Consider the following 26,824-nt stretch of genomic DNA (forward strand, 5'->3'; position numbering starts at 1 on the left):
ATTTAACACAATTCTTTAAAGTACCTCTGTCTACAAAGCTAGATTTATTCTTATACCAAGCGTACTTTTTATTTAGCCCGCATTAGTAGTTTAAACAGTGATAAATTCGAAAATATTCTCTTAGTCAAAATTATCTTCCAAGAAAGATGTAAATATTACAGACATACATATATTTATACATTTCAGTTGACAAATAGTACATCTGACAAACTTTTGGCAGCAAAAGCTTTGTAGGAACTTTTTTTTTTTTTTCGAAAACATTCCGAAAGTATAATACGCACCAACAGTACATAGGTGGCGCCTAACAACTTCCGGTTTGTTCTGTAGCACTTCCGGTGTTGTGCTGCTTGTGTGTGACATGTGGTGTGTGTGCTCCCTTCTCTGGTTTGCGCGCGCAATCGAGAGGAATGAGTTAGATTTGTGATATGTCCCATTTTACGCGGTCATTGCGTGTTTTAGCTCTCAGAAAGGTACGACCATCGTCTTGCCAACGGCGTGCGTTGCTCCAAACTGACTTTCCGCCCGCCGCACCGTTCTTCAGTAGCAACGTTGGCAAAATGGCTAAAAGTAAATTTGAATATGTCCGTCAATTCGAAGCCGATGACAAGTGCTTGCCAAACTGCTGGATTGTCACGCGCATTGACGGGAAGGCCTTCCACAAGTTTTCGGACGTCCACGGCTTCGAAAAACCCAACGACAAGCGTGCCCTTGACTTGATGACGCGCTGTGCGGAGCGCGTCATGGAGGAGTTCGGCGAGATCTCTATAGCGTACGGACAGAGCGACGAGTACAGCTTTGTATTCAAAAAGAACGCCGAGCTCTACAACCGTAGGGCAAGCAAAATCATGACAAACGTCTGCAGTTTGTTCACGTCTTCGTACTTGTTCTACTGGCCCTCGTTTTTCTCTAGCCCCATCCAGTACCCGCCATCGTTTGACGGCAGAGTTGTTTTGTACCCGAGCGACGCAAATCTTATGGACTATCTAAGCTGGCGGCAGGCCGACTGCCACATCAACAACCTCTACAACACTGTCTTCTGGGCACTCGTGCAGGAAGGGGGCCTCACTACTAGGCAGGCTGAAGAGAGGTTGCGAGGCACCGTCTCGTCGGACAAGAATGAGATACTTTTCCAGGAGTTTAAGACCAATTACAACAACCTTCCAGCATTATATCGCAAGGGCACCGTCGTCGTTCGCGAGGCCATGGACGAGGAGTCGTCAGGAGACGGTTCGAAAGCATTTAAGAACCGCAAGCAGGCGAAGGTGTACAGAATAACGGCACTAAACGTTGATATAATTCAGAAGAACTTCTGGAGCAAGTACCCCCACTTATTGGCGGAATAAATTGAGTTTTTAATACGTTTTTCTCGCAGGCAGATAGTGAATAGATCACCATGAACCTTTCGCAGCTTCAGTGACTGTTACATGAAATAAGGCACTTGACAACAAGTCCCACGCCCAAAACATGTCTTTATTTCAGCTTATAATTCACCTATCTTTCCACAGTAATGACATGCACTCACAGCCACAAAAAATATTGCACAGAAAGTGTGTCTGCAAATACGAGCACTTCACTGTCATAGTAATTGCCTGCATTTGTGCAAAATATAAGAATGTGTGAAGTGCAAGCCATAAATCATACTGTAAGTGCGCAGCTTTTTATACATAATATGGTGCTTGCATAATTGTAAAATTTGCACTCTTGCATAGTTTAAAGTGACCATTGCCAAAGTTTCTCTAATCGCATTTTTCACTGTCTCCCAAAGTGAAGCAAACAGCTTTCATAATACAGTGAAGTTCACACACTTGAACTCTGACTTTCCACATTTAAGGACTGTAAATACATAGATATCTTGACTGCTTATTTATTAGCTTTAAGTGATCCCATGAGCATAAGTGGTGTCATCATAAATTGGAACACAAATTTTTGGATTCTTTACCTTGTTGCTAACTTAATGTCTATGAACAACACCAAATGAATTCGGACTCCATTCTGTTTGAAACAAGGTGTCACTGAATGCAGCATTCTCAGCATTAGCAACCAGGCACTACCTCATATTAAGCTCGCACTACATTACTGGTGTTCCAAATAATGATCTTCTGCTACACAATGGCATGTGCTCTTGATTGTGCCATGCCACAGCTTTTGCTTGGTGCTCTCTGCATGTTAAAGAAATTAGCTAGGTCAGGTTGCACTTCAGTATGCTCAGTCCTAGAACCTTAGAAAAACACCAAAGGTAGTTGTACACCCGGAACTACGAACATACATTGGATATTTGGGGCTGACAAAATAGTTAAAGCTGTGCCAAGCTTGCTCATTCATAACTGCTTAGAACACTGTCAGCACATATAGTTTAAAACAGCGTTGCTATTTTATGAGGTTACCGGCTAAATTTAGATATTTTTCACACATTTAGCAGATAATTCGTTAACAGGTCACAAATGAAGTTTTTCTTAATGAATCCTTGGTGCATTCAAAAATATCTACTGGACCCTGGTGCCATTCAAATGCTGCTTTAGCGGAATCTTCACAAGGGACTATAGTAACGGTGACTTGCACAGCCTGTTTAACAACATACATGCTGAAATTACATAACTCATCTGGTGCGTCTTATTCCTTGAAACATTGTGCATTTAATGAAAGGTGTTCAGAAAACACCTTGCCATCAACATAAACAAATGCAGCACCATAACATTTACACTTTTTAGATGTACCTTAGCCACGGAGTAAGATAAGACAGGAGCGCCGACTCCGCTCGTCTGGAAGGGACACATTCTGCAACGCCGGCTCCTCCTTCACGGTGTGTTCGCCAGACGGCGCTACGAATGATGAAAAACTCGGCAGCGGAGAGGCGGGCCCAACAAACCGAAGGAGCAAAGGCGCGGGGACTCTCTCGCGGCACCTGCTTGCATATCCGTTTTGCGTCTGCTCCGCGCACGCCCTGATGCCTGTAGCGTACATAGCTCTTGCGGTTCACGGAGTGACTTTAGCAGGAGAAACAAGTCATGTATCATTTTATTTAATTTATTTTATACAGGCCAAATGCAGGGCATTTGTCAGGTGGCCTACATGGAACTTTACAAGGCACAGGAACAGAAAATAAACAAATTACGAAAACTAAGACGTAAAGAAAAACTATAGCAAATGGTAAGGCGATATAACGGCAGTTCGGGTGGTCTCAAGCAATGACAGACGACAGCAAAAATAAGTTTTTATGGAAAAGCTGACGTTTATCACTTTTGTGCACTTTTATCAAGTGCTAAGATGCTTCGCTTGCTTCTTTGTTTCTCGCAGTGCTTTTCGTTTCGCCCGGTTCTCTTATGAGCAGAATCCCTACATTCTCATTAAACATAATAATTGGCAATTCCTGCCAATGTTTCCTGCTTATTATTTCGCAAGAGAAGCTCTGAATATGTGTCTGCATAACTAGGGGAATCATCTCGAAGGCGAGGCTGAGAATTTACAGGGTAGCCAGCTGGTATTTACACTGGCTAACCTCCTTGTCTTTCTTTCCCTTTCTTTCTCTCTCTCTACATTACGGCATGTCTCTGGACAAGGAAAGGCACCTGCACTGTGTGTAGTTGTAGACAAATTTAAATTGAGCTCCTCTCGTCCTTCCGCATTGTTGTCTTCTGGTTCCTCCTGGCATTCAGCATCATTGAGCTACGCCAGGCTTCCCTAAATAAATTGAAGGAATGGCTCCGCTTCGAAGTCGAGGTACTTTCTTTACATCTAGTAGGACATCGCCTTTGTCTTTGCTGAAGTAACTATCAAGAATAAGCTGCTGCTCGAAGTGTCGCGAACATATTTTGTCCATTGCTTTAAGCGCTCGCTTACCTTCAGGAATTTTTTGACGCCACTGGTGCCGTAGTTGAAGATCAGATGGCGTCGCGAAGAGCGAAAACTTCTCGCGTCCTTTGCCATACCCAGATTTACAGCTGGGAACAAAACACTGTCCTGTTGCTCAGTCTCTTCACGCACAAGTATCAAGATACCTTGTTCCGTCAGGCATGAATAAACATACTGCAGACATGGTAAACAAAGCGAGGAAGACGAAAATTTCGCACCTTCGCTTCCGCACAGACGTAGAGGAGTGAAAAACAAGTACTTCTGTTGTATCTTTTTGTACAGCATCATTTATCGTCTCGTTTCCTCTAAAGACATCTAAAAATGTTTCGTATGCATGCATAAAAGCGCTACCGTGTGTTTATTTGCGCTGTTATTATTTGTGCACGTATATTTTTTGTGTTTGCTGTCAAATTGAGATGGCAGAAGGTCCACGTTTGTAGCAGACACGCTCTAAGGGTGCCGCGCTGCCGGTTCTGCGCCGCCGTCGCCGCCCGTCTCTGCCACTCGGCGCATGCGCACATGGAAGCAAGCTGTTGAGTGTTTTCCACGCGCCTCGACAGATGGCGCTACGCGATGTATAATTTGCGTTGCACGGTTTGTCCCGAGCGAATGCGTTGCGGGGCAGCGGAGTTGGCGCTCCTGTTTATCTTACTCCGTGACCTTAGCAGAACATGCGAAAGAGGCTATAGTAACGGTGGCTTCCACAGCCTGTTTGACAACATACATGCTAAAATGTAATGTATATCCACATAACTCATCTGGTGCATCCTGTTCCTTGAAACATTGCGCATTTAATGAAAGGTGTTCAGTTAACACTTTGCCATCAACATAAACAAATGCAGCACCGTAAAATTTACACTTTCTAGATGTACCTTAGCAGAACATGCGAAATTGTAATTGCTATTTCATTCATACTTGCACTACTTAAAACTGCCTGCTTGCTGCTGTTAACCTTATTTATAAAAGATTTTTATCATGGATTACAATGGAGCTGTTTTAGCATAATCTTTGCAAAAGAAAAAAAAAACATCAACAATGATTAAAAGCCTAAAAAAAATTTGATTATCCTTGCCATAAATGTAAGCAAGGACTGTCGCAAATGAGACACTGAATATTTGCTGGTAGGTTATGTGTGACCACTTACAGATGCACTGGCTGCACCACATTAGTGTGCAATTAGGGGAGCAATAAAAGCATGATGCAATAACGTAGCACACGTGAAATATTTCCCCCTCTGTAAAATATATGCCTTGATACCTGCAGTGGTCATAATTCTACCAGTTCTCATCATAAGTCTGATCACAGTACAAGATGGTACACATTGCTCCTGAATGCATGGTGCTGTACACACAGCAATGATCTTGTGGCCCACACCAGCTTATTTCACAGATATGGCAACATGAGCCAGACAATGCTGACTGTATTCAACGCACAAAAAGCAAAATTCACTAACACCTTATAAAGTATAACTCTATACTTGCGGCATTCAAGCAGAAACTTGTCTGACCATGCAACAGCACTACCTAAAAATGTGTTATCAACGTACTCGCTCTTTGTACATAATGCTTATGAAATGAGTCTATGCATATACCTAAGAAAAAATACATTTATATATATATATATATATATATATATATATATATATATACTTTAATTGCTCATACGTTGCATATCTTGAATCATACATGAATCGGAAATATAATTATCAGAGGGCAGCTGCCTCTAACTTTGTCTCTCGGTTATGGTGCCGGTATCACAGGTTCATGCACCTCTTCATGAACACAGAGAATCTTCTCCATTTATCGAGTTAGTCCAGTGATTGCCTCAATGAAAGTCCATGCTGACATGATTGCTAATCCCCACGCATGCGTACAGCACTACCCACATGAACGCCAGAGATGAGACTGGAGAAATGTTTCTGTACAGAAACGGCGATTACAGAGCCGATGACTTCTTCTTGCCTAAGAATGCTTGAAGTTCATTCCATGCTTTTGCCACCTGAAATTAAACAAATATTGAATTGCAGATGAAAAACCTCATTTACTGTGCTTTGCCAATGATTAACATTCTACTATTCAGTTTTTTATGCATAAATTTGAAATATCACAGTACCAGCAGCTCAGGGCCAGCTGTCATGAAATAAATAAAAATTGCATTTTCTGATGCACAGCTAGTGCATCTGCATAAACTTGCACACACTACAAAATCAACGGGGAGTAAAAGCACAGAAATTTACAGTTTTCAGTTCTTATGCTCGTGATGGATTTCACTATCCAACCTAGAGCAGCTTTAAAAAGGTTTTGTGATCACTCGGGCTTCCTTTGCTTTGCCACTGGTTATTTGTTTTTCAGCAGTCATTTCCAATGTTCAGTGGATAGCGCTCTTGCTCAGCTGTCAGAGGCAGAAAAAAAAAGTCCAAGGGAAAGAACGCCTTGTTCCTTACGCACTCCGAGTTAAACAAGCTTGTCCCATCTTGATACTTCATGCAAATACCGGTACACAACATTGTGCTTTTCCGCATGGTGACTAAGTTTCCAGGAACCCAACAATGAAGATAACTGAGAACAGACCTGGAAATCACGCTATATGATGGTGCTCGTAAGCGCTTCTGCTTAAGGGACGCCTCCTCACCGCCACTTCTCCATTACCTTAGTAAGCGCTTGCTCCACATACTTGGGCTCGAACTAGAGTCACCAGTGAATGAAGTTTTCTTCTGCCTACAGAGAAACACTGCTTCTCTGTGGTTCCCAACCGAGGCCTCTAATGGCTGCAAGTGAGCAATAGCAAGCCTTTTTCTGTCTCAAGCATCTTGTTCAAACCCATGAGCACACCATGTCAAATAAAATCTTCATTGATCTCCATATGCTCACAGAGGCAGCGACAGCAAATGCCATTTCAGGTACTGTGAGAGCTGCAGTATGTGGGGTGTCACATGTGCTCTTGGGACAAAGGAACAACAACACAGTAGTGTAAGCAATCAAAAGGGCATTTATTGCACCTTTCATACACTAATGCACACTAGCCGAATTACAACCAATAGAACATTCACATGGGCGCGCGACAAATCAAGGAAGTCCGACTCACCGCGACCGGATAGTGAGCGAATATGTTCACCCCATGCTATGATACCATCGCCTAGTCGTTCACGTGTACGGTCACGCGAACGGTGGCACGTTCGAACGATCCGTGTTCGTCCATACCGGTGCCCCGCTCCGAGCCACACGACACGTCCGCGTCGCTCACCGATCCCAACCCAAAGAGCAAGCGCCCTCGACCTTTCTCTCCCAAGTCACCCCGCCGTTCGGCGGCGTTAGCATCGCGACATGTGCGCCATCTCCCGCAATGCGCCGCAACCACTACGACCGCCGCGGGCTTAGCCACGCGGAGAAGCCGGACTACAGGAGACATACGGGGAAAACAACATCAGGGGACGCATGAGAGTCGCGCATCCCCACAAGTAATGTCTTTAAGCCACAGAGATGAACAAGTCCACTATTGGCAACAGCAACACTGATGACATTGTCAGTGCCCCCCACAAAAATGGGGCCTAGAATGACACTGTTCGCAATGCCTCTGAAATTATACTGGGACCCTCCTTGGTTTTAATTCCTGTGTGCGTGAAGCAAACCATATTTACTCAAATTCTAACACACGCCTCCTGGAAAAATTAAATACAAAATAACATGCATGTTAGAACAGAGTATGAAACAAAAAAATGTCACAGTTTCGCCCTAAGGGCAAAGCAATGAATGCGATAGCAACACAGCAATGTCATACCAAGTAAGGTGAGCGGCTTTGGTAGCAATATGAATTGTAGTAAACATGAGCTGATTAAGTAAGCAGGTGTGCTGCGGCGTAAGTAGACCGATATGAAGAGAGACTGGATGACCACGAGAAGGCGCGTGTGAAACGGTGGTGTTGATGAGAAGCGCTGCCCGTGGGCAGCGCGTGCGAAGGGACACACCTGTAGCGCTGCACTGCCGATCCGGGCAGCATTGCATGTGTAGCGTGCGTTGGAAAATGTGGCCCGACTATTACTAACTGTAGTGTGAGCGCGCACAAACAAACATGAATAGATCACACTGAATGACTGCAGACAGCGACTGTCAAAACGCTGGCAGCAAGCGCATATACGCCGCAGCGGGCGAAGGTACGTGCGGTCTATCACTTCAACGGAAACTGAGCGGCGAATGCACAGCGCATAAAGGTCAGAGCCGTGTGGAGATAAGAGACGGTGCGGGCCAGCGACGCGCGCGGTTGTTGGCAGAATAAAAGTGCCCCCCCCCCCCCCGTTCCCTTCGGCGCTCGCTTCCCGCTTCCTTGTTTGCGCATGGGAGATTGAGTGCGTTCGCTCTCCGTGACAGCGTGCGTGCCCGCACGCTTCCGCTCGGGCATACAGCGCGCGGCGAAGATTTTATCTATACGGAACCTCACGGCGACGCCGACGGCAGAAATCCGGTGGAAGTGTCCATATAATTGCTATCACAATAAAACTGCAATTGAGACAAGCTATTTGCACTGCTGTTGAAAATTGGTATAATCCAATCCAATCTACATGGAGGCTGCTGCTGTAGGAGCTGCCCTAGCTATGACATTGTTTGTGCACCTTGTGTTAGTTTGTTGAACTGTTACGGTCTGAAAAGCGTTTAACAACAAAGATGACGAGCAAGGCCTGATCCACTGTGGCTCAGATACAATCTCGTTAATTCGAACACGCTTAATTCAAACTGCCAGTTTATTCGAACTGAAGCTGTGGTCCCGTTAAAGTTGTGTGTATTCCAATGGGCGAAAACGCTCGGTAATTCGAACGACAAAGCATTTGCGACGGTTAATTCGAATATACCGCGCACCGACAATGCTCTCAGCAGTGCGCCAAATAACGCGGCGGTGCCTCCGACCGGCATTGCTCCGACACCGCCATAGAGCAAAAGCTTAGGAGAGACCCCTCAATGCAGCGGCGGAGGCCCAGTCCAGTCAACGAAACTGCTCACGCCAGCAAACGCTCGCTTCCCGATAATGGCAGAAAACGAAGCTTCAGGGAGTGGGCTATGCCACCGCCGGCACAGCGGCGGGCGCGCACGTCGATGCATGCTTTGACGTCGAGCAGCTTGTCGATACATGCTTCGACGTCGCAGATCGATGCTTGTTGATTGGGGTAGCGTGGCGCCCAACTCTTGAGGCAAGCACGTTGCCTGTTTGCCAAGTAAGAAGTGGGTTGTCAGCATTTGTCAGCACGTAGCATTTGTGCAGTATGTGTGTCTCGGTGTGCGTTCAGCTTTGCTGGACCATTGTGCGCCAGCGTTCATTCCGGAAGGGCGGCACTTGTACACTTGCGTCTTGACGTAGTAGCTCATTGTCATGCTTGTACAGTGGAATCTCAATTATGCGATCACGGCTAATACGAATTTCCGGATGATACGAATTTTTCCGAGGTCCCGGCCGAGCCCCATTACTTTGCAACGTGCTAGAGAACGGTTGTTACGAATCGATTTTCGACCCGCGTCGTTTGATACGAATAAACGCCGCCCCACCGACGGCCGCGAAAGAGAACAGCGCGCACTCACGCGGGTTTTCCCTTTCTCTTTTGGTGCGGAGGCGCGGCGCCGGACAGCGCGCGAAGAGTTTGAAGCGGTGGCGCTTTTGTTGCTTTTCTTTTTGTCTCTTCGCTCGCTGCAGCGGCTGTGCTTCCCCAAGCGTGGCCACCGCAACAAGCGAAGGTTCGTGCGGTCTATCGCTTCAATGGAAACTGAGGGGCGTAAGCGCATACAAAGGTCAGAGCCGTGTGGAGATTGCTTTTAAGATACGGTGCGCGCGACAACACTGACAGCCGGCACAGGCACAAAGTACAAGAACGCATTAGTTGGCAGAGTAAGAGCCGCCCCCTCCCTCCCGCGCTACCTTCCCGCTTTGCTCCTTTTGCGTGGGCAGATTGCGTCGCCAGTTACCCTTGCCCTCGGTTGCAAGATACGCATTTGGCGCTGCAGCACAGCACCACCCCCCCTCCCTCCCATACCCCCACGGCCTTTCTCGCAACGGAAGTCGTGTTTGCTCTCCGCTGTGCGTTCGCTGTCTGTGAAGGCGTGCGTCCCTCGCGTGCTTTCACTCGCACATACGGCGCGCGGTGACGACTTTATCGCCCTTGGACTCGTGCTCCACGTCTCACGCTCCTCCTCCGCATCGCCCTCGTTGATCTCCTCTCCCATCGGTGGGCGCACCTCGTGCTCGCTACCGCCCTTGTCGGCGAGATTTTCCCGCGGAAGCCGCAATTTCGTCTCACGCAGCTGCACTGCAAGCGATATGCGTATACATGGAGTTCTATGGGAGGGTAAATGGGAGTCGGAAAAGGCCGCGTTGTAGCCAGTTCTGCACTATAAATGGTTACGTTATAGGTGATCTATACTGTAAATGCTTTTTACGTACGTGTGCCTGAGTGAGTTCACCTCCCGACTCTTTAATTTAGCTAGTTTTAATTGTGTTTCGATGATAAGAATTTCGGCTAATACAAATTTTTTCCGTGACCCCGTGAGATTCATATCATCGAGATTCCACTGTACTCGTCGTTGAATTACCATTTGGAGTACATGAAACCATTGTTGGCAGTGATCTTGAGCCTCATCTGTTAAGAGTCGACAGCCTTGTGGGAGGTGGACATTTCTTGGCATTGGGCGACTTCGTCGGCGCATCGTCTCTGGGAGGCTCTCCAGTACCAAAGGCAAGAGACGTACTTTGTACAGTTGAACTTTGGAAGAAGTGGTGGAGGGTTTCCTGGACCCTCCATCCGAAACGGTTTTTCCACGGCAGTAACTTGAGGCGATAATCCAGATATCTGGCCTGTTACAGCGTCCCAGCAGAAGTCAAAGCCTATCAGGATGCTGATCTTGTCCTCCCGGAATGTCATCGCTTCAGGGTGTGCATGAACGGTAACAAGACCAAGGTTTGTCATCATGGTGATGATCGCGCCATCCACTGGTGGACTGGTTACCACAGAGATTCCGGCACTTCGAAGGCATCTATAGTGGTGTCGTTCATATTGTGCTGGCTTCAGAATGTGACGGAGACTCGGTTACCTGTAAGGGTCACATGGCAATGCGTTTTCCTGAAGGTGAATAGGCTGAGGCGCTCAACGCCTTGAACCGGGCAATTAAGTGCTCGAGCAACGACCCGCTGAACGAAAGTGTGCCGACTGCCTGTGTCTAGCAGGAACTGCAGCAAAACTGACCTCGCTGGTGCGACAACCCAAGCTCTGCCCGTCTGTAGGAATACAGGCAGGAGTCCGGTAGCACTCGTAGACACGGATGTTGCTCGAGGTGGTGTGTCGATGGATTCCAGCTTGCTTGCGCGTTGCACGGACGGCGCGGACGCGTTTGCCCAGATGCTTTGATTGCATTGACTTGGAGTAGATATGTTGCATAGCGACGTCAAGTGGTGTCCAGCACAGTGGGCACATTGTAAATTCCTGGTGCTTCGGCATTCACAGGCGAAGCAGTTGCACTTGGCGCCACGCCAAGCGCAACCCTACGCTCTCTCTTTGCCATTGCCTGCGCACCTGAAGCTTCCTGCGTTTTTCTTCTGAAGTGAGCGACGTGGAGCATGGAGCACAAAGGTCGGACCTTTGTGGTCCGACGCGTTGCACAGGCAGCAGGGACGCAAGTACAGCGATCTCACTTCAATTGATAGATCCGCTGCAGAGGGTGGGTTTAGCTCCAGAGGTCACGATTCACATTGATGATGCGGCTGGCTTGTAGATGAGCTGGCTTGGTTGAGAGCGCCTTCCTACCTCGCCTCGACTTGAATTCGTAAGAAGGTCATCAGATGTTTTACTTGTTGGGCCTTATCTTCTGCAACCGCTGCCATGTCAGCATGGTTCAATAAAGAAGTCTCCTTCAGCCACTGACGGTACAGGACACCAAGATCAGGTGGTAAGGCCTTCCCGATGACGCGTCGCAGAACAGCAGTATGCTCATCTGGTGAAACACCAAGGCCCTCCAGTGCGCTGGTGCGGAACGTGATCTCGTCTTAGAAATTTCTAAGCTTGTCTAGATCGGCGGAACTATGAATAGGTGCCATTGCGAGTAGGTGGCCCAGATGGTCATCGACCAGCATGTCGCGACGACCGAACCGGTCAGACAGCACCTTGATGGCGACATCGTAGTTTGTCTCGGCGAGGCGGATACCCTGAATTGCTACCTTAGCTGACCCAGACAGGTACGTCAGCAAATATTTAAATCTGCCTATCTTCGATAGCGAGTCATTGCTGCGAATGCTTGCCTGCTACTGGTCCCAAAAGCCTTGCCAGTCATGTCGCCCCCCAGAAAAGCTCGGGATGTGCAGCTTTGGCAGGGCAACGCGGGAGAACGACGCCGCGGGCGACACTTCGGGCGCGGCTGAGCGGGCAGCTGAGTTCAGTGGCGAGGCAAGTTGCGCTGCAGGACCAGGAAGGACCGGTGGACGCGGCTCGGTAGCAAGGCGCACGCTCGTCTTGGTGACGCTGACCTTTTGTTCGTACTCGAAAGCTGTTGTCAGGTCTGCCTCCAGGTCTGCATCCGTGAGCATATCTTGTATTGTGCAGTCAAACCCAATGAGTGCCGCCTGCTTCGCTAAGACCAGCTCGAGGTGCTGGTGCAGCTCCTGCACAGGGGTGGCCTCATCTGACAGCAGGGAATCGATTGTAGAAATGGCTTTGGTGATGGCCCTCCATGCTTGGTGCGGAGTTGCTCCATTGCCGGAACACGAGGGCCAGACGACAGGGTGGGTTTCGGCACCACATTGGAATGTAGCAAACAACGACGGGGATTAGACCCGGACCTGGACGTCTCACTTGTTCATCATTTGGCAGCAATTGAGCGAGCGGCGCCCATGACCGCTGCTCGTGCTCGGCACACCTTCTTTTTCTTAATTTGCAATTCTCTTTGTCATTGCATGTTCCTGTGAGTGATTTCTCTTGTTCAAATAGAATGTTTATGTCCGAAAGGAGACCGTTGCTTGTATGAATACCTTGTAAATGTCACCACAAAATCTTGACTTTAGGCTGTAAGACAACAAAACCCCCGATTTCTCCCCGGTTTTTGTCTTCCAAAATAATCCCCGACTTTCACCCCCTGATGTGGGAGAAAAGGACTGCCGAGGGCGAGGAGGGCAGCTAGAGAACTGGGGAACGCTAAGCTGAGATGTTGAACACACGGAGTTCAGACCCATGTTCTCAAATTCCTGACTGACGACAGCCTGAATCATCGCAATCGTGGTGGCTGGCGGATAGGGAGGCGTCGCGGAGAAAGCTGGGGAACAGGAGGCCTCGAGCTCGCGGCGAACAATACAGGTTACGTCGTCACAGGTGGTGGCCTGACGCGGTCGACCCTCACATGTCGACGTAGCAGCAGTGTTGGGTAGCCGCGTGATGTGGGGTGTGATACGGCAGCTCTTAGCGTGTTCAATGCCACGGCATTCTTTCATGATGGCGTCGATAGTCGAGACGTTGCCAAAAACAAGCAAATTGAAAGCATCGTCGGCAATGCCTTTTAACACATGGGCCACTTTATCTGCTTCAGACATACTATCGTCAGCTTTGCGGCATAGAGCCAAGACGTCGAGGATGTATGAAATGTACGGCTCTGTAGAGGTCTGAACACGCGACGCAAGAGCCTTTCTCGCGGAAACCTTGCGCACAATGGGGTCGCCGAACAGTTCCCGTAGCTTTTCTTTGAAACTGTCCCAACTGGTTATCTCGTCGTCATGCGTTTGGTGCCACACGCGTGGGGTGCCGCCGAGATAAAAGATGACATTGGCGAGCATAATCATTGGGTCCCACCTGTTATTCGCACTGGCGTGTTCATAGAGCTTGATCCATTCGTCAACGTCCTGTCCCTCCAGGCCAGAGAACACACCAGGGTCACGATGTTGGGCAACAGCGACGATAGGAGTAGGCGGACGAGCCGAAGCCGTTGCAGAGGCGGTCTCGTCACCGGGGGGCATGGTGACAAGCTCGATGTACCGACCACCTCGGAGTTCCGTGGGGAGGATGGGGATCGCTAACCTCCACCAGAATGTTACGTGTCGAAGGACACAGACGAAAGAGACTATTTACAGGCTATTTACACTGGAGCCAGACAGCCAGGCCCACACTCGCTTGCACCAAGAGCACAGACACACTTCATCGTCTTTCTCGCGGCGGCTCGTCTATAGAACATTTTTCGATGATATCGCAACAATATAAAATCTGAAAACGAAGGACCCTAGATATGAGGGACACAATAGTGAAGTACTTTGGATTATATCTGACCACCTGAGGTCCTTTAATGTGCAGCCAAAGCATGGTACACAAGTGTTACTGCATTCTGCCCCGATCAGAATGCGGCCACCATGGCCAGGAATCGCACCTACAACCTCATGCTCAGCAGCACGATGCCACAGCCACTGATTCACCGTGGCAGAGACAAAGCTGTCAGTAATTGTAGTTTTTAGCAGGTGGAATGGCAACTAATGTTGATAGCAGAGATTTTCTTTTCCCTTTAATTTTGTTTAACAAATTAGCTTAAGCCACGCAACGAAGGGGAGGGAGATATTACGACAGGGTACAGCATGTTGGGTACAGAAGTTGGGAATGGAGAAGTCAAATGAATAAATAATTAGCAGCAGCGGCAATCGTAAATTGCCTAAGACATTTTTTTTTTCCCGTCAGAAGAACACCAAACTATCAGCAAGCAGCAATCTGCCTACATTCACTTTTTGCATTCATACCTGTCGTTCTGTTGTGGCATAGTCCCAAAGGGAGCAGAAGATGACATTAGCCTTGTCCACACGTTCCTTGTTAGACATCTGGGCTTGGACTCTGTGCAGTGCTTGGTCTTTCTCCAGGTTGTCCCTGGCCATCACACGCTTCAGCGCCTGTTTTAGAAACAGAGAGAAATTGCCAGAAGTGTGGTGCCGCATTTTGAAACAACTTGGTCAATCGACAATGCACTTGTCGATTTATTGAATGATTTTTTTTTAGCAGAGTGTAGACCATTTCTACCATAACTTTTCATGCCATAGTGCTGTACCAAACATGATGCCAATTTTTTCTGACCAGCTGCCATTGCCCACAGGGGATTCCACAGAAGCACTCAAACCAAATCAAAATATGGGATTTACTTTAATATTCCAACGCAGCACACGGGCTATGAAGATGCTGTAGAAGAAAATGGGGGTAAAAAAAAAAAACCACCTGGGTCTTTTTCACATGCATCTACAGGTATCCAAGTACACTAGTGCTTTTGCATCTCGCCCTTATCAGACTGGCAGCCACCACAGCCGTGAATGAAACCCACAACCTCATGCTGAGCAGCCGAATGCCATAGCCACTGCTCCAACATGGCGAGCTTGAAAGCACTCAACAAAAGTGCGTGGAACTTAAAAGCTTGATACATTAGCAACCAGAAACAATTCGTCACTCAAGCCAAAAAAGATATAGGGGAATCGTTTCTTTTTAAACCATAGGGGTGGACACTAATGTTATATTTTGCTCATGACAAAGGAAAAAGACAGAAATGACAAAATGCCATTCATTAGCTTCACAGCAGCTTTCGTGTGTGCCACCACAGTCCAGAGCAGTGCCGGCAAGCTATGCTAAATGCGTGTCTACAGAGCTCAGATCTATTGAAGGGACATGGTACATTTGACTGATTCCTACTGCACTCGGTTTGCAGCGATGCCTCTTGACACTGGAGCCAAAGAAAGCATGCACATGCCAAGCGTTCCGCTGCTTCCAGAGCAATCAGTAGATCAACGCCATCGGAATTCCGCTGGATCTCGATTGCGTGCTAAACTTGGATGATAGTGCCTCTTGTTGTGCCATAGCACCTGCCATCATAGCCACCCGTCCCTCTGGGTCCTGCCGACTAGTCGCCAACGGGACGCGACGACACAATGCGAGGCGGGTGCCTCAGCAAACGCCCCGTCTGGATCCTGTCAACGAGTCGCCAAGGGGACGCGACGACACAATACGGCGCGGGGGGACCTCAGCAACTGCCCCGTCTGTGTCCTGCCGACGTGCAAGCAGCCCCGGCCATCATCGCCACCCGTCCCTCGGGGTCCTGTCAACGAGTCGCCAGGGGGACGCGACGACACAATGCGACGCGAGTGACGTCAGCAACCGTCCCGTCTTCCTCCTGTCGACGAGGAGCCGCCGCCAAGGGGATTTATGGAAGAACCGGCCCATTGTTAAGCCAGAGAGTCGCCACCGGCCGCCCCGTCGGTCTGGTGCGCTCTTACTGCTTTGACCAGCTATCACCAGCTAAGGGCAGCTATTACCAGCTATTACCTGCTATTCCTGCTATATCTGTACATATTTGTACATATTGTATAAAGCTTTCGTCTCCTCTTCGTCTGCTTCAAGACTCCGTCTCTCGTCCCGGACCCCGAGTCACAATACTCTGCACACTCTGAACAAGCTGCGCGAATATGTTCCGAGTGCTCAATTTTCCTCGGCAGAATGTAAGCTACTCCGCAGGAGAGCTCAAAAGCAACCACTTGAATGTCCTTCGTCACAAAGGTCATTTCATTGTAAAGATGGAATACCGCTCACGATAAAACAAGCTAAGTATGTTTAGCAAGAGGAAACCTTTATTTAACATGACTTAAGAGAGACTTAATGAAATGAGTCGCCGATTTTTCGTGCACATTTCGTCTGACACAATGTGCAAATGCAGCCGACCTAACTGCACCGAGGTTTGTGGCCTGGTTTGCGGCGAAACAAGGGGGTGACAAAAAGTAAAGGTATACATTGTCAAATCCCGATATTGTCTACCTTTCTATCAAAGCTAGTTCGTTTACACGCTATTCATCACTGCTGCCTCAGTTGATGTTTGCGTCTTTTCTGGCTCTAGATGGCTTTGAAGACATCGTCTATTGCCAGTTACGATTGCATCATCAATTCATTATGCTGCTATGTATTCGTCAGCCGTTGCACCCACTGCTGCGTTACAACCAGCGTACGAGTGGAGCAATTTCTGGAGCAGTGCACCATGACTTACGTTCGTTAACAACGGCACGCTTTTCAAGTGCTTCATTAACGCTGCCGTTAGCACAGAGTGCAGCTCACTGGAATCTGCGGAGAACGGCAGCGACACCACTACGTGGCATTCGTTGTAACGATACAAATCAGCGGTCGGGGATGCCTGAATTTCTTCGTTGTACAGGCAAATTTGTCCTAGCAGTCTTTGTTATAGAGGCATTCACAATACATAATCAATGCTTCGTTATACATGTCATTTCATTTTAGAGGTACCTGTCTGTATACAAGTTTCCTCTATTAAATGTCTCATTAGAAATTAGGTAACCTTCAATAATGAGTACCATATTTACTTGAATATGGGCCAATAATTTTCCATAAAAAATAATGTAAGAAAGTCAGGCGTCGACATCGGTTCAATGATGCAGTTTGGCCGCAACCAAAGAAGCTACCGACAGCAGAAAAGAAAGCCACGATGTGAAAAAAGAAGTTGATTTTATCAAGACACAAGAACCGGGAATGCTCATAATAACGAATATCATACAGGCGATGACAAGGAGGTTGCAAACATTCGAGGCATCGCTCGGAACAAGTTCAGATGCCTGTCTATTCAACATGCTTTCGACCATGTATACTTCGCTTAGTCAAGTAGTGAGCTGGGTCGCACTGGCAGGGGATGAAATTAAGGCCAATCTGATAGTGCAAGCATTCCAAAGGTGCAACAGCTCAGTGATGTTGCAAGTTCTTTTCGCAGCCAAATGCCCTTTTAATGCGAAAGCATTATATGCCCCATTACGCAAAAATCCGTCAGCATGACCGAAAGATAGTACCAAAAATGGTTGCTGCTGCAAAAAGTAAGAAAACGTCAAAAAATGCTCGGATTGATGTCACATTTTTCAGGAAGGTTCCTGTAACAAACTAAATTAATGGCTTTGAAATTAAAATTTGGTACTTTTCGGTCTGGGTGGGAATCGAACCCGGACCTCCGGGGTGCCACACTTTCCCAACGCCATGGCGACTCCACACGTCCCGTTGCAGTCATATGGTTGACTAAAGGTGTGGCCTAGAGTGTGCATCATTGGGCATGTGACGGCGAAGACAATGGGGAGGAGGTGGCGCTACGCCATGAGTGTATAAAATGAGCATTCCCGACGTTCCGAGGTCTACAAACGGTATAATGCTTTTGCATTACCACACAAAAGTAGTCTTAAGTGTCTCTATCGAATTTTTTGTTTGAGTTACATCCGAGGAATGCTTTTAAAAATTTTCCGAGTTGTGAATTCTGGGGGTCAACCTAGAATCGAAGCTCACCTAGATAAAAATAAATATGCTGTTCTATTTGGTACAAAATTTCACCATTCGAACTCCCCTAAAAATATAAGCAGGGGCTTCATTCCAGCACTTACTTCTTCCACAGGAATGACGCACACCCACACCTGGTGAAACTTGTCTTCCCAGCCAGCCTCCAAAAGAAGTGCAGACTCCAAGACAACCACTTCGGTACCTGAGAGGCAAACATGGTCGCCTAAATTGTAGAAACCTAATATAATGAATACATATGTAAAGCGAAAAGTTAGGCCAGTACTTCCGATTGATGCCAATGTCTTTGACTACATTAAAAGTAATAAATGAAGACAGTACAGCAAGTGCATTGAAATCTTCGTTCAAATGTCATAAACTTCTCGTATGTAGTGTGCAGCTTTGTCGAGCTAGAGGTTTCTTTCACACACAATGCTGTGCCACACATTGTACACAAAGGGCCCAGTGCATTAATGTCACAGTTTTTATAAAGGCCACAGTCTTTCAACAACCTTAGGAGCCAAGAAGCACCTACGCCATGGTTCAGAAATGCACACCATTATCTAAGACAGTGGTTCTCAGCCATGTATGTGTCAGGGACCCCTTTTGGACCAGTGGAAATGATGGGGGACCCCTTGCAGTGACGGAGGGGGGGGGGGGGGGTATAAATTAATACCACATGTGGCGTGAAACAGGTGCCATTTATTGCTGCCAGGCAAAGAATGGTCAAACAAAAGTGCCACGTCAATTCAATATAGACAGCTTGTCAATACGTGGTGCGATCACACTTAGGCAGAGGTGCATATCTGCAGCCACATTTTACCATTTCTGTATTTGCTTTTCAGGTATGCAAGCCTGAAAAAGCACGCTCACATGCATAAGTTATAGAAAACTGTAAAAAAGCTTTACAGCCATCTCGTGGAGAAGGGGAAACATTTCTGCAGTCCCCAACCAGAATGCCTCAAGGCTTGCAGTGGTAAACTTTGCCATCATTCCTGTGTTTTCCTGAAGCTCCATCAACTCATTTTCAGCTTCAACATGTTCATGTGCAAATCAAGCTACACCAGCTTCAAAAAGGGCCACAAACCATGTGCCTGGGTCAGATCCTGGGAAGTAGTTCTTGATGTAGCACCTGGCTACGCGTAGGCTACGTGACTCAGACACGGCTCGGATGAACCCGTAGCTTGCGCTTCGCGACCTAGGCTAGCAGGGTGAGTTCGGGAAGGTGTTGGGAAGAGGGAAAGGTGGTGACCGAGACCAGCCGAGGCGATCTTGTGCGGATTGCTGCCACAGTTCTGGGAGGAGGTCCCGGAACTGGGAATGGGCCAAGGCTAGACTGGCCTCCAAAAAACATGCATTTTTCTTTTTTCTTTTTTTATTCGGGGCATGGGTTTTGCAGACCAACAAAAATGGCTTCGTGGACTCCCATTTGAGAACCACTGATCTAATACAACAGTGCTTTTGTGCATAAACGTACACACGCTAGCTATATTTTCTTTGGTAGGGTTCCAACTAAGAATGCCACATGTCCCTCTCAGTGCTATTTGACATATTCACTACATCGCAGGTTACATGTTAAGTCGTATCGAGCATTCTTCCTCTGCGGCAAAGAGAATACAGTGACTACACTTTCAACCAATTACTTCCAGGGATATGTTTTTGTGTAACATAACATTCAGCGTCACTCACTGAAGCAACAGACATCTTGTCAATTCACTTGAGAACTGTAGGCAATGTGAGGGCACTTATTGAATGTGTGAAAGCCACTTCACTGCATACCCTTCATTGAGACTCGACAAGAAAGGATAGCAGATGACATGAATGATTGCTGAAAAACCAAAGAAGTAGTATGGCGCCTAAATGAAGCGCACATGACAAAAGAATGTGGCAGCACGAGCGGCGCAAGAGGAGATGGGCTTTTGGAATGCAAGAAGACCAGACGTGTCAGTGCTGCATCCAGGCAACATCGACAAGGCCTTGGCATGCTGGTCTGGGTCCCGTCCCAGCACCTGTCCGTCACCTAAGTCGCCCAAGGCCATGGCTAGGTGAGGAGTTGCTGTCGACCACCAGGACCACTGCTCGACTTCCTGTCTGGCAGCGTCCACGTCAGGCAAGCACAAGTGCCATAAATTCGCGGTACATGTGAGTAAACATGCCACAAAGGACACCGCGAACTTTACTCTGGTGAATATGTTCCATTTAGTTGGTTGAGAACACTCAAGACTTGAGCTGGTTCAGGGACTGTGTGTTATGTGCATGTTATAAAATTTGGAAGATTTTGAATTGTGCTGCTGTTGTAGAAGTTTAGAAGGACGTTGTCGAAGGAAAGCGTTTTTAACTTTAAGGAAGGTTCTTGTTGGAAAGCTTTGTTGCAATTTTATAGTACTATTCCTCCAATTATGTTTACTTGGACGCAGTTGACGTTTTAGAATATTCGAATGTATTCGAAAAACATTTGCATTTACGAATAGTGACTATTCGATTCGAAGACTGAATCGAATAGGACACTATTCAATTCTTAATTCAAAAGTTTTGAACATTCACACAGCCCTCATAAATACTTATAGCAAGAATAAAAGAGTAGATACACTGAAATACATACAGTAAAACATCGTTATAATGAAACGGGATATAACCAGCTAATGGACATAACGAAGCAATCATAATTCCCCTTGAAATTCCAATAGATGCCTATGTGTTGAAAACCTCATTTTAACGAAGCTAAAATTTCCTTGCAATGGGTATAACGAACCTTTTTTTTTTCCACAATGAGCATTTACTGACCATTTTGGTACCTGTCAGGTCAATGTCTTATAGCGCGCGACGTGCGCGTCTCCCGTGCACGTCTCCTGGCCTCCCCTTTCCCGTGGAACTCATGGACCCACCCGCTCTTCTGCTGCACCTGTGGGGCAGCGCTGACTGTGGTTTTGTTGTTGCTTGTTGTCGCCTGTGTACGCTGTGGGGATGCGCGACTCTCACGCGTCCCCTGATGTTGTTTTCCCCGCATGTCTCCTGTAGTCCGGCTTCTCTGCGTGGCTAAGCCCGGCGGTGGTTGCGGCGCGTTGCGACAGATGGCGCTGGTGTCGCGATGCTAACGCCACCGAACGGCGAGGTCACTTGGGAGAAAAAGGTCGGAGGCGCTCGCTCTTTGGCTTGGGATCGGCGACCAACACGCACGAACGCTTCGCGCGTGCGCCGGCCCGCTTCGCGCGACCGTCGCGCGAGGCTTAGAGCAGGACACCGGTATGGACGAACACGGATCGTTCGAGCGCGCCACCGTTCGCGTGACTGTACACGTGAACGACTAGGCGATGTTGTCATAGCATGGGCGAACGTATTCGCTCGCTATCGGGTCGCGGTGAGTCGGACTTCCTTGATTTGTCGCGCGCCCGTGTGAATGTTCTATTGGTAGTAATTCGGCTAGTATGTATTAGTGTATGAAAGGTGCAATAAATGCCCTTGTGATTGTCTGCACTACTGCGTTGTCGTTCCTTTGTCCCATGAGCACACATGTGAGACCCCACAACGCATCAAGGATATTGGCAGTTCTATCGGGTGCAAGTTCCCGCCCCCAGAAAGGAGATGGACGACGGCAATGGCAAACAGAAGCGCAAAACGATATCAATCGACCAAAAGGCAGCTATCCTGAAAGCCGTCGAATCCGGCGTGAAGAAAAAAGTGGCCGAAGATTTCGGCATAGCGTTGAGCACGCTATCGACGATTTTGAGCAGCAAAGAAGCTGTCACCAGTGCTGTCGTAAGTGGTGTAAAAGGTGACAGAAGGAAGCTGCGAGCCCCTGCTTTGGAAGCTGTAGAGAAGGCGAGTGATTTTTGGACACAAGAGCAAGCAGAACTGATGAGCCATTCAGCGTGAATAAAGTAGCAAATCCATGCTGTTCTTTTTTTTTCGCTTGTTTTTCTCCGTGCGACGGCCGGTTATTTTTTTGTTTTTGTTTTTTTGTGTGGCAGGCTGCTGTGAGATTCGGTGGTGAGTACATCCTCTCTTGCTTGCTAATAGTGGGTAGAAATGGATAGTGGCTATAACGAAGTAATTATGACCGCCCCTTCAACTTCATTATAACGAGGTTTTACTATATATGTATTCTGATTCGGCACTTGGGCAGTAGTCTGCATCAGAGGAATCGCTGCTTGACTCACTCGATGGTGCAGCAGAACAACGACTGTGCACGCCCATAGCGTAATCTAACTGTGTAAGCGAGAGCATGCAAGAAAATTTGATGGCTGTGCACCCGTCAGAAAAACGAAATGAGTCAGAAACTTGCAGTAATCCTTCATCCCATCGCCAACAAGAGCAATCAGTTTTCGCAAGTCTCGAAAAAAGAAACACAGGCATGGCAGCATCGTTTGTATATACAGTAGAACCCCGCTGTTACGTTCCCGGGTGCTGCGTTTTCCCGGCTGTTACATCATTTTCGGCTATTACCCGGCACAGCTCCCATAGAACCCAATGCATTGGTAACCCCGCTGTTACGATGCCACTGTGGGACCGTTCCCGCATCATACGTTGCGAACTGCCACCCCGCGCCGGCCCGAGCGGCCATTTTGACTTTTCATGTCGCTTGGCTTGGTTGCTTGATGATGGCATTGGCCGCCCAAAGTGCTGGGGGCGGCACTTATGATGTATTATCGGTTTCACCAGCAAAAGTATGGCCCTTGAGATCCGTATTTGCTATCTAAAGATGGTGTCTATGACGCGTTGCGGCCCTAAAATTGATTTTGGCTCATAGATGTTCCATATAAAGTCCAAGGGCGATAACGCCGTCGCCGCGTGCCGTATGCTGTATGTGCGAGTGAAGCTGACGACCATGTCTAAATCTCGCGCGCGAAAGAAAGAAAAGCAGGGAGGGATAGCGGGCAGCGTTGTGCTCTGGCATCAACTGTGTACTGCACGGCGGCGCGCAGTTGCGCGGGCCGTATCTTGAAAGCGATCTGCGTTGGGGGCAGAGTCTACACAGTATAGGTGCGCCGGCGGATCATAGCTTTGTGCGTGCTGTGTGTTCTCAGCGCTCAGTTTGCGTTGAAGCGATAGACAACAGCACGAAGGTCACTTCGCTCGCTTCTGCAGCAGCGCTTCCTCACGCCAGTGTTTGACAGTGCGTGTCCGCGCTCATTGAGTGTTATGTGTTCATGTTTGCCTGTGGGAGCTGACACCATGCTTGTTAATATAGTTAATAAGCGAATGTTTACAAGTTTATACGGACGATAAAACTACTATTCTTACTTTGTATAGCTGTCTTACTAATTTGCTATTGCAATCAATACTTTGGCTGTCGGGCGAAACTACGACTTTTTTTTTCACACGTAAGAATTGTGTGCAGTTCAACACCTACTCCCCAGTTTCTCAATTTTTCCTGTTTCCCGGCTCTTACGTTTTTTTTTTTCTTTTACGATCCCGTGAAAAACGTATCAGCGGGGTTCTACTGTACCAGCACCCGCCCATGAACCAATGTAATCACACCCCTGTGAGTAATAATCGAATGAGCATCTAGCGGTGACCGGTGAGAGATCACAAACCAGATAGACATCAGTTTTTACAAGCGCAACAAACGAAAACAGCCCGTCAGACGAAACTACAACTAACCACAGCGCGCCCGCACATGCTCAGATGCCCAAGCAGTTGCTGAAACGCCAGCGTAAAGAAGCCATAGAATGAAAACCAAGAGACTATGGAGAGAAAAGGGATTCCTTGTACCCACACAGGGTGGCAGCACCTACTTGGCAACAAATAGTTGAAAAATTGGTGTTTTTTTCAAACATACAGACGGTGCCATAAATATATGGCATCGACCCTTTGGGACTTGTCGCGGCGGCGCATATTCACACCTTTGATTCTTAAAGGCTTAATCAACCACTGCACTCAAAAAATGACACCGCTGAAAGTGACTGACTGAGACTATAGCTCACGGCTTTATTTCTTCTGCAGCAGCTAATAGATTTGCAACAAGTTCTCGGCACATAAATATACTTAAATATGCCTTCCCCCCCTCTACCCCCAACTTCAGATAAAATTGTTGGAAGTATTGCACTGTGGCATCCTATCACGCCACTGTCATTATGTGTTTGCCTTTGAGTTATAAAAATGTACTACCAATGCAATACGCTAAATGTGTAGAAATGCAATGCCCACCAGAGATGACTATCTGACATGTTCTAACACAACTGAGACATGGAGCATGTTAACTAGCAGTACATCATGATGCAATAGAGTGTGGGTCTAAGGAGGAGAGTTTTTCACAATTAACCTACTAAATTAAGCAAATAGAAGCAATATGCACCTAAAAGGAAAAAGAATCTACCGTATTTATTCGATTATAAGGCGAGGATGCCAGTTAGAGGACCCAAGAAAAAAAAGTATGCACACTAATATAAGGCGATTTACAGTAGCCTACGGGTTATTCAGATTTGGTGCGCGCTGCCATAAAGCCACACTATAAGGCGAAAGTCGTGCTGCTGTGAAGCCACACTATACAGTAAAATTTGCGCTACCGTGAAGCCACACCTAAAGGCAAAATTCACATATAAGGTGGGGGGTTGACTTCGAGGCCAAAGGTTCTGGGAAAAAGCCTCGCCTTATGTTCACATAAATACAGTATAATGAAAGCTCAAGTTCAGCAGGCCAATGAAAATAACTAAGTGTACCTTTTCGCCTGTGCTCTTCGAGCCGTTCATCAATGAGCCGGGAGACTTCTGGCCAGACAATCTTGTTTAGCTGCTGTCGTTTTGCCTGCATTGAAAGAGTCGGCAGAGGAACATAAAATTATAAGCCTTCGCAAAAGTAGCAGAAAAGTACAAAGCTGAAGATGGCTTTTCAAATTATGAATGAGGTTACAATGCAAAACTATGTCAAAATCTGGTAATCATAATGAAAAAAAAATATGAAAAAAATGATTACAAGCTTACACAGCATCGTGTTTATGTTACATTTAATTAGTACCAAGGCACTATGCAGTCAGTGCCCTTATAATTATTGTATCAACACGAGCCATCAGGTTTGACACTTGGCACAAAAGCATGCATGTGCCTGACCCTTATGTGGACCCAAATAGTGGCACCTTTAGTGGCAGCATCTGTCTGAGCAGACATTAGCGGACAGTGAATGCTCTAAAGACATGTCATCTCCCGTCGAAAATGCCTATTCTCAGACTGCCCTAGGAAAATTTTCAAGAAATAACCATAGATCACAATGTCTGATAACAGTATTTATCCGATTCTAACGCATGCCTTTTTTTCCGAGAAACATTAAGCCAAGAATTGCCTTCGCGGTGCAGTCGGATATAAAACCAAAACCCCATTTTTGGCATATATTGCTTTACTGCATAACACAAGTGTACTGCGACAAAGCCGACTTTAAAAAACTGGCTGTCATTGTGCAACACAAAGTTTTGCGCGCTAGAAAATTGGGTGCACATTAAATGTTAGTTTTCTACTTTGGACTCGCAGAAAGTTGGCGTGCGTTTGACTTGGGGGCGTGTTAGACTGGAAAATGCTGCCAAATGAATTGGCGGTGTGTTTTGGCATTTTTATGCTGCTTGTTTAATTCAACCCGCCGGATAATTAGATCAATTTTGTTGGTCCCATCAGGGTCGAATTAACGGAAGTTCCACGAAACAAAGCAAGTTGACAGCAACATCTGGCACTGTCCAACTGTCCATCCATGACAAAGGGATGGATCTAAAAGGGAGAGCTGCGCTCTGAGAATGGTGGTGGTGGTGGTTGCGTTGCGACAAGCAAGGCTAGTTTGGCAAGCAGAATTGGCCATTGTTCTGGCCTGAGCAGCTCGGGAGCGGACACAACAATTTTTAAAAATGCGCATCAGAACTGCAGTGCCTCAAAGGAAAGCGCTTGCTAATTTTCTCATCGCTATCAGCTTACAAACTATGAACCACACAAATAAACACGGTTGGGAGTGCATGTGGGAGGCACTCTCAGGTGACGAACAACAGATTCCCATTATCCTTGAAAAGTATACAATCAGTGCATTCTAACAGCACTAACCTAACGGGCTGAAACTTTACTAAAGAACACACAATGAGTGATGGAACGGAAAGCTATAGGTGGGATGTAAAGAGACAGGAGGAGGGCAGCATGGATGAGATGGCAAAGGAGTGCAGCTGATATTCTAGTTGAGATAAAGAAATGGAGTTGGGCAAGTGATGTATAATGCATAGAGCAGATAACGAGTTGTCTAGTAAGATAACGGAATGGTTGCAAAGGGGAAAAAGAAAGAAAAACAGTTGAGGAAGGCACAGAAATGGGTGGTGTGATGAAATTTGGAAATCTGCAGCCATAGAACTAAATCAGCTGGTGCAAGGCGTAAGTAATTGGTGATTGCTCTAAGATGCTTTTTTCCTGTGGTGGACATAGAATAGCAACTATAGTTTTCATGGGATGGTTCGTTCCCCCCCCCCCCCTTTTTTTCAACATTTCTCTTGCTCTCAATAGCCTAAAAAGGCAAACATTGTTAGAAATAAATACAGAAACAGATAAATGAAGAAAAAAATTAATTTGAGCCACTGATCTCCACTAGGGGGAGCTGGATGGCGCTTCACACGCACGCACGTGAAGCCGCCGGAAGTCGATGCCCTTGTCCTGGAAGCGAGCGCCACGGACAGTCGGACAGAGTTTTTTTTTTCAATTTTTTAAAGAAATGCCAGCTTGTTGTGCGGTAAAC

The 26,824-nt window shown here is 47.1% G+C and overlaps 3 protein-coding genes across 4 annotated transcripts in view; 1 reads left to right on the top strand and 2 right to left on the bottom strand.

The window, feature by feature from the left end:
* Positions 1-341: 341 nt before the first annotated feature.
* LOC119442807 (probable tRNA(His) guanylyltransferase) lies at positions 342-1,362 on the top strand. The gene has a single exon (XM_037707836.2). It carries the CDS (start codon positions 426-428, stop codon positions 1,341-1,343), a length of 918 nt encoding a protein of 305 aa, XP_037563764.1. The 5' UTR covers positions 342-425; the 3' UTR covers positions 1,344-1,362.
* Positions 1,363-1,449: 87 nt separating this feature from the next.
* The window catches only part of LOC119442806 (bifunctional coenzyme A synthase), a 34,901-nt gene continuing 9,526 nt past the window's right edge, over positions 1,450-26,824 (bottom strand). Inside the window, exons 6-10 of one of the 2 annotated variants that reach the window (XM_049662403.1) lie at positions 24,793-24,877; positions 18,241-18,338; positions 14,584-14,730; positions 4,722-5,847; positions 1,450-2,714 (exon numbers count right to left, since the gene is read on the bottom strand). In XM_049662403.1, the coding sequence (XP_049518360.1) occupies positions 5,785-5,847; positions 14,584-14,730; positions 18,241-18,338; positions 24,793-24,877 (393 nt within the window). In that variant the 3' untranslated portion in view covers positions 1,450-2,714; positions 4,722-5,784. Of the gene's footprint in view, positions 2,715-4,509; positions 5,848-14,583; positions 14,731-18,240; positions 18,339-24,792; positions 24,878-26,824 lie in introns of both variants that reach the window. The other variant, XM_049662402.1, reaches the window with a different exon arrangement.
* Positions 9,882-14,576, bottom strand: LOC125943317 (uncharacterized). The gene is made up of 2 exons (XM_049662404.1): positions 11,086-14,576; positions 9,882-11,042 (listed from the first exon to the last, which is right to left on the bottom strand). The coding sequence occupies exon 1, from the start codon at positions 13,816-13,818 to the stop codon at positions 12,808-12,810; it is 1,011 nt and encodes a 336-aa protein (XP_049518361.1). The 5' UTR covers positions 13,819-14,576; the 3' UTR covers positions 9,882-11,042; positions 11,086-12,807.

The sequence above is a fragment of the Dermacentor silvarum genome, chromosome 2 (genome assembly GCF_013339745.2).
Source record: "Dermacentor silvarum isolate Dsil-2018 chromosome 2, BIME_Dsil_1.4, whole genome shotgun sequence".
NCBI classification, from domain to species: Eukaryota; Metazoa; Arthropoda; class Arachnida; order Ixodida; family Ixodidae; genus Dermacentor; species Dermacentor silvarum.